The 14,243-nt window shown below is 38.0% G+C and overlaps 1 protein-coding gene across 9 annotated transcripts in view; it reads right to left on the bottom strand.

Annotated features, from left to right (window-relative positions):
• nrm (neuromusculin) overlaps positions 1-14,243 on the bottom strand; it is a 62,341-nt gene that overhangs the window by 24,715 nt on the left and 23,383 nt on the right. For 6 of the 9 annotated variants that reach the window (XR_011444819.1, XM_070285129.1, XM_070285124.1 and 3 more), the window contains exons 8-19: positions 13,612-13,710; positions 13,388-13,547; positions 12,115-12,226; positions 5,389-5,570; positions 5,142-5,317; positions 4,945-5,076; positions 3,937-4,872; positions 2,590-2,719; positions 2,430-2,525; positions 2,213-2,371; positions 2,071-2,153; positions 984-1,170 (exon numbers count right to left, since the gene is read on the bottom strand). Coding sequence is in view for 8 of the 9 variants with exons in the window: in XM_070285129.1 (XP_070141230.1) it covers positions 984-1,170; positions 2,071-2,153; positions 2,213-2,371; positions 2,430-2,525; positions 2,590-2,719; positions 3,937-4,872; positions 4,945-5,076; positions 5,142-5,317; positions 5,389-5,570; positions 12,115-12,226; positions 13,388-13,547; positions 13,612-13,710 (2,452 nt within the window). In the remaining variant the exon portion in view is untranslated. Of the gene's footprint in view, positions 1-983; positions 1,171-2,070; positions 2,154-2,212; positions 2,372-2,429; positions 2,526-2,589; positions 2,720-2,823; positions 2,913-3,936; positions 4,873-4,944; positions 5,077-5,141; positions 5,318-5,388; positions 5,571-12,114; positions 12,227-13,387; positions 13,548-13,611; positions 13,711-14,243 lie in introns of those variants that run through there. The other 3 variants (XM_070285131.1, XM_070285126.1, XM_070285132.1) reach the window with 2 other exon arrangements.

The raw sequence follows: 14,243 nt of genomic DNA, 5'->3' as shown, positions 1-14,243 counted from the left end.
GCAGCTGGCACTGAGGGACGGAACCTTCGCGACTACATTCAATACAAAAAGACCACGAATTACCCCGGCCACGCATGTATAAAAGCGAATTAGACGTTTACATGAGAGGTGAGGACTTCCGTCTCACCGTTTCTACGAGAAAATAGTACTATTTTCTTAGCAAAAAGTCAGACTGGGGTGTTATAGCGACGACGATGCAACAATTTGATTATCTAACAACTCACAGGATTATCATCTGATTGTACTCAAATTGATAATTTTATGCGGTAAACTTGAATCCGGAAAATTTAATGTAACAAAACAATCGTTAAGTTAAAATAAAAAACTGTCCTTAACTTCAAAATCAGTTTCTATATTGTCTTTTGAATTGAATATCGATATTTTTCCATATAAATTGTCAAATTCGTCACAATTAGAACTATATCTCGGAGACCAAAAAAAGTTTTTATAAATTAAAAATGAAATATTTTTAAGGTAGCGATCGTTTTGGAAATTATCGTATTGAAGTTATAACAAAAAAAAAAAAAGATATATCATCAAAAGTACAACAGTACAAAAGTTACATCATCAAAAGTACCCAAAAACCATATTTTTTGAACTTTTAAATTGGAGTATCTCAAAAACCTGCAGTATAGGAAATTTTATGAAACTCCTGCTGCAGACGAGTTAAAAAAAAAATAAACGATAAGGACGATTCCCTAATTGTAGTCGAGATATGTACATATATTGTGCACGAAAACACATTACTGATTTTATTTCTTATTTACAAAAAAATACAGAACTATTACTGTTTATCATAAAAGCCCAAAAAATAAAAATAAACAAATATATAAATAAACCAAACACGTGTACACTCCAAGCTTTACAAGTCATAAGGGTTAAATAAATGTATAGAAGATGGATAGGTATGAAATGTAAAATCAACGAGTCTCATGTACCCCAATAAATATTTAAAGAAGATACTTATATAAATGTATACGTACCAGCTACTTCAAATTCACAGAATGATCCTGAACCAACCGTGTTGTTGGCTACACATCTGTATGTTCTGGCAATTGCATAGCCCTCTTGTAATATGTAATAACTCTTATCCAAAGAATCCTTTTTATCGCCACTTCCCAAGAGTTCAACTGTTTCGTTCTCAGCTTTTATTGACCATGAAAAGTCAGCCTGATAAATAAATGTCATACATATGTATCAAATATAAAGATTCTGAAGATTTTTTATTAAAAGCATTAGTGATTTAAACCATTGGCAATCCAGTTTTAATTCTTTAAAGAGCAATCATTCTTGCACTAAGTGATTCTACTCACTTAGTATCAAATTGATACGAGACGAGTTATTGCAATCAGACCGGAAATTTGCTCCATTAAGTTTGGGTGGAATTCTGAACGAGCACAAGAAAAGAACGGTCCATCCTTACTAAGATTTCAAGAAATAAAACTGTCCATTTTTCATGATCCATTTGCAAACTGCGAGGGTCTGCAACTTTGAAGTTACAAAGTTGGCTTCATTCTTGTTGTACAATAAAGTTATTTTTATTTAAGCATTTACATCTGCTGATCGTTCCAAATGCAGCTATATGATATAGTCGTCCGGTTTTCATAAAATTAAAAGTTTGAACTAAATAAGCGGGCATATATCAAAGATGATGAAAATATGTTGAAAAACTTCAAAGTTATTTTTTTTAGTCAGAAGACTATCTGCAAAGATTCATTCAGATAGCTTAAAAATTGAGGGCTTAGCACTGACGGACTGACTGATGGCTTGAGCGAATCGGCTGTTGACGCTGATCAGGAATATATATACTTTATAGGGTCGAAAATGTCTCGTTCACTGCGTTGCAAACTTCTGACTTTAATTATAATATCCTGAAAGGGTATTTGCAAGACGTTGATGCACTTTGTACAGTACATATCAAGTGGAACTTGCGACGGTATAAAAAGGTATGTAAAAAGTTATGATTTTCTTAAAAGTCCTTCCAAAAATACGGTATTCCAATGTTTTTCATCTCCTTCATTTCGTAAATACCATGCAAAATGTTTGATGAAAAAATAAAAATCCATTTACCTCCTCCGGGTTTCCAAAGGCAGTGCAAATCAAAGTGTCCTGCCCATCAATTTCTCGTCTCTCGATTTCGCAGTTCGGCGTAACTTTAAAATAAATGTGTATATATAAATATCTCATTGTTTTACTTTAATGTTTCACTTACATTGCACTATTATCACGGTTTCTGCTCTGCTACTCCCATGCTTGTTATAAGCTAAACAAGTGTAAGTGCCATTATCACTTCGCTTCATGGCTGTGTTGATAATTAATGCATTTCCATTGCCTATTGTTTCGTTTTTAAAAAACCACTTATACGATGGCTCTGTGGGCAAGATACGTATGTACGGAAAAACAATAGAAATACGGTATAAAAGACGCACCTGGATTAGCCCGTGATTTGCATATGAGTCGTCCTGGGACGGTGTCTTCCTGCACAAAGGTAATGTTTTCTGAGACGGTCGTATTATCTGGTGAATCTGTTGAATTTTGTAGGTAGGTATAAAAAGCTACAATAAGGCAAAAGAGTTTACATTTACTCACATTCAATACTGAAATAGGTCGCACTCTTGATACCGGCTCCCACTGTGTTTGGGGTTGAGGTACATGAGTAGTTCGCATTGTCGGCGTCGATATCAAATTTGTTACGTGGCCAATTTGGCATATTGAAGTGCTAGAGTTGTTTAACGTTAAACGAAATGTATGTTTTTAAATGTACAATTAAAACTGAATGAAACATTTACAAATGTTATTGTTTTATCCCAAGCAGTTAAATACCATTTTGGTCCGAAGTTGTCAATACAATTTTGGAGTTATTTGCGCACTATTAGCATATTAAGCATGATAGAATTATACAAGGTAGTCCCGTCGGGGCCAAATTGTTCGGGTTTTAGGGCTTATTTTGACAGCTCGTGCTTATTCATTGGATATTTCATTCAAACTTTCAGGCTATACCCGTCTCACACACACTTTGATAGCCGAACTATCGCTTATTTTTCCGGGACTACCTTGTATAATTCTATCATGGTATTAAGTAAATTTATGTATTCTTAACTGTCAGTGTGTCTGCCCGTTTCTAGAAAACTTGTCTATACATATGTATATGTTTATGTATTTTTAAATATTTGGCTGGTAGCTTTGTTTTGGTCAAAAATTTGCAACGCTGTGAAGGAGAAATTTCTTAAAGGATATTCATATATTCCTAATCAGCATAACTTTCATTTTTCAAGCTATGTGGATACAACTTTTTAAATAGACTAGGTTTCATTACAATTAGTATATAAGTCGGATTAAGTTAGATTGGACGACTCAATCATAAAGCTGTCATAAGGAACGATTGAAGAATTAGCAGTAAAAAATTAAAAACAAATTTAGACATTTTTTGATACACATATGTATGTATGTATATAGGGCAGTAATGACTTTAAAATGTGGACTCATTAAATTAAAATCGGAGGACTATATAGTATGCTTGTCATAATTATCAGAATATAAAAAATTCAGCAAGAGTTCGGTGATTTTATATAAATAATACCTTTACACCCTATATACATGTGTAAACGACAATGATGGAGGTTGTCAACGATATTGGTAGCTCTTAGAGCTAAACTCTACCTCTATGCGCTTGGTTAGTTCTTGCGGCAGACAGACGAGACGGAATAATGATGGATCGGATCCTCCTTCTTTTACTAATGTCCTTCAGCCTCCTACTTACATTGCTAACTCTATTTATGAAAGGAAACGACGCGGAGATGTCAGTTAGATTAGTTTAGTTAGTTATGGAGAAGTTTGCTAGATTTTGGACTGTTATGGGAGCTGTTCGATGGCTTAAAAAATAACGCATCTTAATGTAATAATAATAATTCCGAAAATTGCCCTTGCCATACTTACCAAAACTGATAAAATGCTTTCAAAATCGCCTGTAGCGGGAGATGCCTCCATATACTTTTCTTTAACGAAGTACCGGCTATTATTCCTCTCAATTAGCACACCATCTTTTTGCCAGTGTATGTCACAACGTGGAACGCACTCAATGCGACACGTTAAAGTGGCATTAGACGAGGTGTGCAGAATGCCAGTGTATGGTGCGAGGTTCTTTATGAAAAATGGCGGTGCGTGTACCTCCAAATTGACCGTGGCCATTAAGCCCTTGCCCCCCTCGTTGTATGCGTAGCATGAATAATTGGTCCGACTGTCTAGACCAACTGGCTCCACTGTCCAGTCCTTGGTTACTACGTCCTGCAGAGGACCCCGACCTCCACGAAGCCAACGATATCTGTTCGGTTTTGAAACCAGTTGAGCAACAAAGGAAAATTTTCCCATTTTGCGGTATAATGAATATGACAGGGCAGAGGCATTTGAAATTGAGTTTTTATGTTCGTCAGAGTAAAGGGTTAAAATTTGCAATTGTGACGTGTAGGTTGTGAGCGTGAGTAGTGTACAAAGGGATTGATTTAAACTAAAATCAATTAGAGCATGTGTTTCTTTGAGTTGGTGAACTTGGTGGGAAGCGCTAGCTGTTTCATTTTTTGAATATGAATGTGAAGGAGCATTAGAGCGGAGCCTTTCTTGTTGCTTTTGCAGCATGAATGCTTCCAAAGCAATGTCGGCTTCCTGTGGTTGCAATGCTTGGACGGTATGAAAATCAATTAGTGGTGGATATTGTGTTTTGGTGATTTTTTGAATGTGTTTGGCTTGTTGCGCTACAAACCTGTTCGAGTCTGGATATCCGGGATCATCGACTGAACATGAAAATATCACACTTTTCTTTTTAACAGCGATTAAAGGAAAATGAGTTAGGGTAGCGGGCCCAGGCTCATAGTGTACCTAAAAATAATATATTGTAAGGGTTAGGAAAGCAAATGATAATTAATTGGCTTCATTCAAATTATAACTTACAATAAGCTCTTTGTCTTCACTGCGGGGACCCCAACCAGCTGCATTAAATCCTTCACAAGAATAGTTATAGAAAAAACCACGTCCAATACTTTCCAATAATAGTTTACTTGGATCTATATGACAAAGATCCTCCTAAAAAATAGAGTAAAGAAATTAAAATGTAAATGTAAATAGATAGATTCATTCGAATATCTTACCCTGGTTTCTTCACAGTCTGGAAGCTCCTTAAGTAACGTTGAGTTAGCGTACCACCTCACTTTGGTAAGGACTGACGGATTAGCATCCAAAATATTGCAGTAAAGTGTGACATTTGATTCATCGCTTTCTTTAACAGGGCCAGCTGGTATCATTTGCACTTCTACACTCGGAACAACTAAATTAAGTGCGGGGTAACCCAAAGTTAGATTCGCTTGAAATGGCTTAATAGGTGTTGAATTGACTCACACTGCACGTCAAGATTAATTTTCTCTTCAGAAATTCCTTTTCCAATAGTATTCGATAATTGACAAGAATAATTTCCAATGTCGTCTTTATCTGTAGATTTAATGACTAGAGCTACGTTTTCTGAATTGCCACCTTGATAATGATCCGTGTCGTTAACATTGAGAAGTTCATCATTGCGATACCTAAATGTAAAAGAATACAGATAAGATAAACCATTACTTTCTTCATACAAAAAAAAACTACTAAATAGTCGCCAATTGGACTAAGAAAAGATAAGTATCCTACGGACTGTTTACTATACGTTGATGCTCTGGTCAGCAGAGCACTCTCTGAAGAGACACATTTATCAATTATATCTTTGGATTCCATTCTACAAAGTTTATAAAACGGTATCCCACAAGAATTACTGCTATCAGTAATTCTGTTCCTAATAACATTTAACAACGTAGCGGACGTAATGGAAAAAGAAAAAAGGTGAAGTTCACAGCCTATGCAGATGACTTCAACATACTTATAGACCTAAAAATAAGTAAACAAGTAAGGCACAATCTAGACTCTCTGTTTATAGAGATCAGCAATTAGTGCGCACGATCTGGAGCTTCCTTATCCCTAAGCAAATGTAATCATCAGCATACATACATATATCTAGGAAAAGGAACTGCCAATGCAAAGTAGGTACATATAAGCTCATGCGCGATCTAAACAACAAAACTAATCAAAGTATTGGGATTAACCATAACCTCAAGATAGAAATAAAACTCTCACATCACAAAATTAACAAATGCATTGTTCAAGTCATTAAACGGCATTCATTCTGTCAAGCTTAAGTACAACTGTCACCCATTCACTATAGTCCAAATTCTGAAAAAACTCTTTGTATAGCCAAAAAAGATTAGTTATTAAATTATTTATTTATTTATATATATAATAATTGTTTTTATTTATTTATTTACTTATTTATTTATTTATTTATTTATTTATTTATTTATTTATCTGACCAAATACCAAAAATCGACAACTATCGACAAACAAAACAAATAAAACACAGCCTTAACAGCTAGGATTTGCATGACCACTGAGTGCTCAGTAATAAGATTGGGAGTTCTCCCAGAATATTCTTCGGTGTACGCAGCCAAAGCAAACGGGAAAATATGCATCTGCATAAACTCACTGTCGGCTATCGAAGTCTTAAAAAACATTGAAAATTCGGAGCACTTGACCTTAAAAATTCGTGGGATGATAAAAAAACACTTTCCAAAAATAAAAATCCTATTGGTTCCAAGCCATGTAGGTACCCCAGGTAACGAAATCGCAGATGATGCGCTAAAGCACTCACAAATTTCCCACTGCTCACATCGCCAAGCACATACCGACCAGACATAAACCAATCTTTGAAGTCCTAATTAAGACGCACAACCCAACTACTTCCTTAACTTCCAACATTAATAATTCTTTTTATTTTAAGCTAACTTCAGATTGAATCAGGAATTTTAGGGATTGAGTTTAAATTTGGCAACAATATCCCGTATTTTTTTATCGTGTAACGGGCTGGTTGTTGTCCAGGAACAACCTTAACGATAGTAATATACGATATGAGACGATACTATACGATACCGATAGCGACAGTACGAGAGAGGAAGAGCAACAAAAGAACGAAGCGGACGCGGTCCAGAATTATTAACGCAGAATATTAGTTCTTAAGTTTCATCCTGTAAAACCCCTTAACATATCCAATAAACATTACTCCACCACTCGGAAAAGCCATCCCTTCACAGTTCAGAAGTGGGATAATTCGAGTTGGCTATGGTTAAGAGGCAGTAACAGTGAGTGAGACACGGAAAAGCAGCAGCAGCAGAGTCGTCGGCGTGGGAAGTTTGTAATGGGATAGGTGTTCCCAAAGGTCTAGAGGACAAGAAGTTACAAATAACGGATAGCGATCCTTTCCTACGTTGCTGATGGATTCAAAACGGAGTACTCAGGAGTCTTGGTGAACCTGAAGAGAGACATGCAAAAAGCTTGTGTGTGTGTATGCGGAGCGTCGTTGTGAAATCATACAAAGGGCTTGTATGTGTGTTTAGCGTCGTTGTGAAATTCAAAGGAGGTGAATTTCACGAGTGGTGAAATACCGATCTCGCTTGCAGACGGGCAAAAAGAGTTGCTCGTGGGTGCAAGATTGTGCGTGCAAACGATTGTGGTTGTGCGTGCAAGGAAAACAGACAAACTTTGACTAAAGTTGCGATCATTTTTTGGAAAAAATGGTCAAGATAGCAGAGCTCAAGGCAGACCAGTTGCGGTACCTGTTGAGAGAGAGGAACTTAGGAGTTGCGGGCTCCAGAGCAGAACTAGTGCAGAGACTAGTGGAACACGAAGATTCCGAAGACGTGGATATGCCACAAGCAGCTGGAAACATGAACCAGCATGAAGAAACACTCGAAGCACAGGGAGCTGCGATTTCACAAATACAAGAACAGATGAAGACACTGACAACCATGATGACGCAGTTGGTCAACAATATGCCAACAGCTAATCAGCAACAGCAGCAGCGGCAACGCGTGCAAGAAGTCAACGTAGATGAGAGGAGCGATTCTAACCCTGGAGAGCAGGCAGCGAACAATTTTAGACAAGCGTCGGTGAAGGAGATTGCAAATACCTTACCAGAATATGACCCCGGAGATGAGAATTCGATCTCAGTAAACCAGTTCATCGATCGTGTCAACAAGGTGGTTGGTGCGTATCAATGGGACGAGAAATTTGTGCTATTAGCTATCTACACCAAGCTGAAGGGTCCCGCCAAAATGTGGCTCGATTCTTCACAGGTTCTACACACAACATGGAATAGTTTTGCAGCAGCTATCCGAGAAGAGCAGAACCAGACGAGGCAGAAATCCATTTCAACATGGCAAATGCAACCAGAAAATCGAAGGAAACCGTAAAGGAGTATTGTTTCCGGATGTCAGCACTTGGAGTACGGTTCAAGCTTAGTGAAGCAGCAGTGATTCGATATGTTCGAGCAGGTCTACAGCACAGAGAGTTGCAAAACAGTATTGCAGCCATTCATTTTTCGTCGATGAAGGAGTTTCGAGATGCGGCTGAGTCATATTTTCTAAACAGAGGTCGACCGATTGCAAATAAGAAAGAGTACGTATCCAAATCCAATAACTTTGAGTTAAAGCTGGAGAACGAGATGAAGCAACCGAAGCCAAAGGAAGCTAAAGCATGCTATAATTGCGGAGATCTTGGGCATTTTGCTAATTCGTGCCCAAAGGAGAGAAAGAAGACGCGCTGTTCCAAATGTAACACATTTCATGCCACCAATGAAAGCTGCAGCGTCGCACAGGTGATGCGTTTGGGTGCATCAAATCATAACAAGCTGTTCACAAGAAAAGTATATATCAACGAGCAAGGGTATAACGCATTCATTGACACTGGAAGCCAAGCGAGTATCATTCGCCAATCAGTTGCTGACGAGATCGACGCAGATCGCCAGACTTGTGCTATGAAAATTGTGGGCATTTGTGGAGGCTCACGAATCCTTACTGTAGCCGTTGTTGTGGACATCGACATCGCTGGAAAAGTCGTAACAGCCAAAGTTTACATCGCAGAAGACAATCTACTACAGGAAGACTTATTATTGGGACAAGATGTGATCACCTGCGCTGAATTATTGTTTAAGTTCGAGCCAGGCGAATCAGAAGTCAAGAGAGCAGTTCATCAGCCGTTAACACTTTCAACCGAGAGTATTTTTCACAAGCTTCTTGTTAATTTCCAGATCGATTCAGAAAGAGAGCAAGCTGACGTTTTCTCCACAGGATTGCAAGGCATTGGCAAGACAAACATCGTCCAGGCAAAGATCGTTGTTGAGGGTAATCAAGTGGTTTCCCAAGCGCCATATCGAGTTTCCGAGCCGAAGAAGAATGTTGTCGGCAAAGTGGTCGACGAACTTTTGAAACTAGACATTATCACTCCATCCACATCAGAGTACGCTAGCCCGGTGGTGCTCATCAAGAAACCGAACGGAAGTGATCGACTTTGCATCGATTACCGTCGTCTGAACAAGCTAATCAGAAAGGAGAACTTTCCAGTTCCAAACATTGAGGAGAGGCTGCAGGAAGCGAAGCGCTTCAGATACTTTTCGTCGTTAGATTTGAATAGCGGCTATTATCAGATCGAAATGGAACCTGAGAGCAGAAAATTCACTGCGTTTATCACCACGGATGGAATGTACGAGTTCAAACGTCTTCCGTTTGGGCTAAAGAATGCACCTGCTGTATTCAATAGACTCATGGCAGAGTTGCAGTGGCGTGTGCAGAAAGGCGACATGATGCACTACATGGATGACATCCTAATTGGCAGCCAAACATTTGACGAGATGTACGAGAAGCTAGAGAGAGTTCTAAGAGTATTGCGAGAATGCGGATTAACTTTGAACGTCGACAAATGTGAGTTATATAAGCAGTCAATCACATTTTTAGGTCATCAAATACACACTGATGGAATCAGCCCTGGAGAAGTCAAGACAAACGCCATTGCAGAGTTTGAAAAGCCAAATAATGTAACCGAAGTGCGACAGTTTTTGGGTCTTACTGGTTATTTCCGGAAATTTGTTGCCGGATATGCGATAATATCAGAGCCACTGCACAGAGCACACAATTCAAATGGGAAAAGTCACAAGAAGATGCTTTTCAAGAACTAAAGAGATGCCTCACGTCGAAACCTGTTGTAACTAGCTACCGCTTAGATGCTGAACACGAAGTTCATACAGATGCCAGCGCCGTTGGATTAGCAGGAGTTTTGATGCAGAAAGACGAGGATCAATTGAAGCCAATCGCATACTATAGCAGAGCCATTTCCAAACCAGAGAAAAACTATCACAGCTACGAAATAGAAGCCTTAGCCGTTGTCGAATCCTTGGAGCGATTCAAATACTATATTTATGGCAAAATGATAAAGGTTGTCACCGATTGCAACGCTTTGAAGACGTCTATGGAAAAACGCGAGCTGATACCTCGAATTGCAAGATGGTGGTTACGAATCCAAGAGTTTGACATCGACATCGTTCATCGAGCAGGAACACAGATGGGTCACGTTGACGCGCTGAGTAGAGCACCATTTGAAGACGCACATGAGATGGATACAGCATCCCTGAAGATCTCAAAAACAATTATTGACGAAGCTGACAGGTTGTTTGCTATACAACTTCAAGACGAAAAGATACAGAAAATTGTTGCTGATATGAAAACCGAAAATAAATCGGAAAACGACGAGTATGTGATCGAGCAGGCTCGCCTGTTTCGCAAATATGACAACAAATTGCTATGGGTTGTGCCGAAGCAGCTGAGATTCCATATTCTACATGAGTGCCACGATAAAGCCGGACACATGAGCACAGATAAAACCATCCTCAGAATCATGAATTTGTTTTGGTTTCCCCGAATGCGTAACTTCGTTAAAAGCTACATAAAGTCCTGTGTAGGCTGCGCGCTGTATAAAATACCAGGTGGACGACACGAAGGTCAGTACCACTACGATGACATCAAGCCGATTCCCTTTTCGACCGTACACATGGATCATCTGGGAACTTTTCCGAAGAGTTCGAAGCGAAATGAACATATCCTCGTACTTGTCGACGCTTTCACCAAGTTCACCATAGTTCGAGCAGTAAAAAGTACAGCAACTAAACACGTCATAGATGCCCTGCAAGAAGTCACCAGCTACGTGGGAATGCCAGAGAGAATCGTCACCGATCGAGGTACCGCTTTTACCTCAAAAGATTTTGAGAAATACTGCAAATCAAACAATGTGAAGCACATCCTTAACGCTGTTAGAACACCAAGAGCCAATGGTCATGCAGAACGGACAAACCGAATTATTTTGTCAATGCTATTGCCTTCAAACGAGAACGAAAAACGCTGGGACGAGAAGATGCGATCAATCCAGTGGAGCATCAACACCATGGTAAACAGCACTACTAAATGTTCCCCATTTCAGCTACTATATGGTTACGAGCCCCGAGATGTCCTCAAGAACACGCTGACGAGCGTGATCCAAAATCAAGACACGAGCATGATGACAGACGCCGAGCTGGAGAAGCTCCGAGCTGACGCTGCGACCACAGTTAACGACTACAGAGCCGCTGCCAAGAGACGATATGATGCCAGCCATTCCAAGCCAACTGTCTATAGCACCGGAGACATTGTCTTGGTGGAGAACGAGCCGTTTAGCACGGGCACATCCCGCAAATTAGAGCCGCGCTACAAAGGTCCTTTCATCATATCCAAGGTGCTGCCCAACGACCGATATCTTGTTGAAGATATCCCACATGCACAACGAAAGCAGAGACACTACAAGTCAGTGTATTCATCTGATAAGATGAAGCGCTGGTGCGAACTTCCAACCGATGAGCCAGATGAAGATGACGGCGAAGACGACGAATCAGACCAATAATTCCTTCCACTCCTAAGCAACCCAACACCCACCAACATAACTTCAGTTCTTTCCTTCCTTAAAAAAGCCAATCTAATTCATAGACAATAATAAACTCTAGCACAACTACATATCATTTCAAAAAGTATTTTAGGCTAAAAATGTTAAAATCTACATGAAATCTATGATTTCAGTCAAATGACTGCAACGCAATAAAGGACACATATGCGACCCTATAATGAACATGTTGTCCTGCTGAACGCAATCAATATATATATAATTATATCTTTATATATTACTTACCAATCAACTTGGATTAGAGATGCAGGATTGGCAACATATTCACAATTTAATAGAACTATTTCACTTGTATTTGTAACCATATCGGGTGGACTAACCTTCACAACAGGGGGATCTGTGATAAATAAAATTAATGATAGAGTAGTTAATAATGTAATGGAAAACGCAACTATGTGTATGTGTTACGTAGCATCAAAATAACACTAGTTTATCTATTTTTATACCCTTGCAGGGTATTATAATTTCAGTCAGAAGTTTGCAACGCAGTGAAAGAGACGTTTCCGACCCTTGATCAGCATCAACAGCCGAGTCGATCTAGCCATGTCTGTCTGTCCGTCTGTCTGTCTGTCTGTTTCTACGCAAACTAGTCCCTCAGTTTTAAAGCTATCTGAATGAAACTTTGCATATAGTCTTCTTTCAATATGCTCTCACTGCTATATATGTCGGAACGGGCCGGATCGGACGACTATATCATATAGCTGCCATACAAATGTTCGATATATTTTTCGAAAAAAATTATAACTTTTCTGTTTTTCAATATTTTTGCACCATTTTATTATTATATATTATTTCTGAATTTTGGTAAAAATGTTATGAAAATCGGACGACTATATGATATAGCTGCCATAGGAACGATCGGGAAATTAATAGGAAAAAATTATAGCCTCGTTGTTTTTCAACGTATGTTTATCTACTCTAAGATATAAGCTTTTTTTATTATTCTAGAATTTTGGTATAAATTTCTTAAAAATCGGACAACTATATCTTATAGCTGCCATAGAAGCGATCGGTAAATGTATAAAATATGTAAAGCTGGGAATGTAAAACTGTAACTGTCAAACTGTAAACATAATAAGTATAGGTAAAATGTAATGAAACTCTGTTTTGTGAGTCTTTTCAGCATTTAAATCTATAATATAAACATCGAAACCAATCTGCAAGGGTATACAAACTTCGGCGTGCCGAAGTTAGCTTCCTTTCTTGTTTTTTAGTAACATTATTGCATAACTTGACTTTGCTACTTGAGTTGGCGAAAGATAAAATATTCAAATGCCATAATTTTGTCACAACAAAAGCACAACAAATTGTTTTTCTTTCAATTAGAAACAATAGACTATATTTAAAAATTACAAAAAAAAAAAAATAAATAAATAAATAAAGAAAATGTATTTGCAACCTACGTATATGCATATGTATTTAATAGATACTATTTATCTTTAGCATATATTGTTAAAAGATTCCTAATACATTTTATCTATCTAAAATATATACTTACATAAGACTTCTAAAGTCAGGGCGGATGAGATTGGTTTCTCTCTATTGATTTGCAATACAATATTTTCTGCTTCGCAGCGAAAAACACGATCATTTTCAAAGCGCGTAGCATTAAAAATTAATTCGGATTGGGTGTGATAGGTTCCATCAATCTTTTCAAACTATTGAACAAACAATTTAAACGTCATATTAAATCGATAAGAAGCCAAAGTTTAAGGTACTCACCGCTTTTATTCTAATCTCTGTTAGGTCGTTTTCATCAGCACTTATGATTGATGTTGAGTTATACCAAGTAAGGTTAACAGCTGGGCGAGCCCCGTGAATCTTAAAAGAAAGTGGTAAAGCATAGTAGAAATTTAAGGATCAGCAAATAGAAATTTGTGCATTCGAAATACACATTTATGTAAAACAACAAATTTACTGTAAAATTGTAACCTAGTGAGATTTTTCTTTTTTACATTAACATTTTTCGTTTGGAGTTCTTAATATGACATTCACATTAGAATTTCGCGGCTTAAACTGTGACGAAAACCAAAGGTTTACTTCCTAGTCAAGTCGACTCCTCCTAATTAACGTATCTTCCTTATCCAACCGTAGATCTAATCAAAGAAAGACCCTTATCAGGTCTGTTTTAGTTTTCACTTCAGCACAATCTACACGGATTCGGATTTCCCTGACCTGTTCTAACTTTTACCTCTCTATTACCTTCCTGCTTAAAGTCCGCAAGTCCAGAAATGAAATGAGTTAAACATATTTACAATGCGAATATGTAATTGCAAATGTTAATTTTATTTATTTTTCTGATGCTTTAGGTACACTAGTGCAAAACTGATTTCGCAAAAGGTAAACATCTTGAT

Source organism: Drosophila kikkawai, chromosome 3L, assembly GCF_030179895.1.
Source record: "Drosophila kikkawai strain 14028-0561.14 chromosome 3L, DkikHiC1v2, whole genome shotgun sequence".
Classification (NCBI taxonomy): Eukaryota; Metazoa; Arthropoda; class Insecta; order Diptera; family Drosophilidae; genus Drosophila; species Drosophila kikkawai.
The sequence above is the reverse complement of the archived record's forward strand: the minus strand, read 5'-3'. Positions and strand labels throughout refer to the sequence as shown.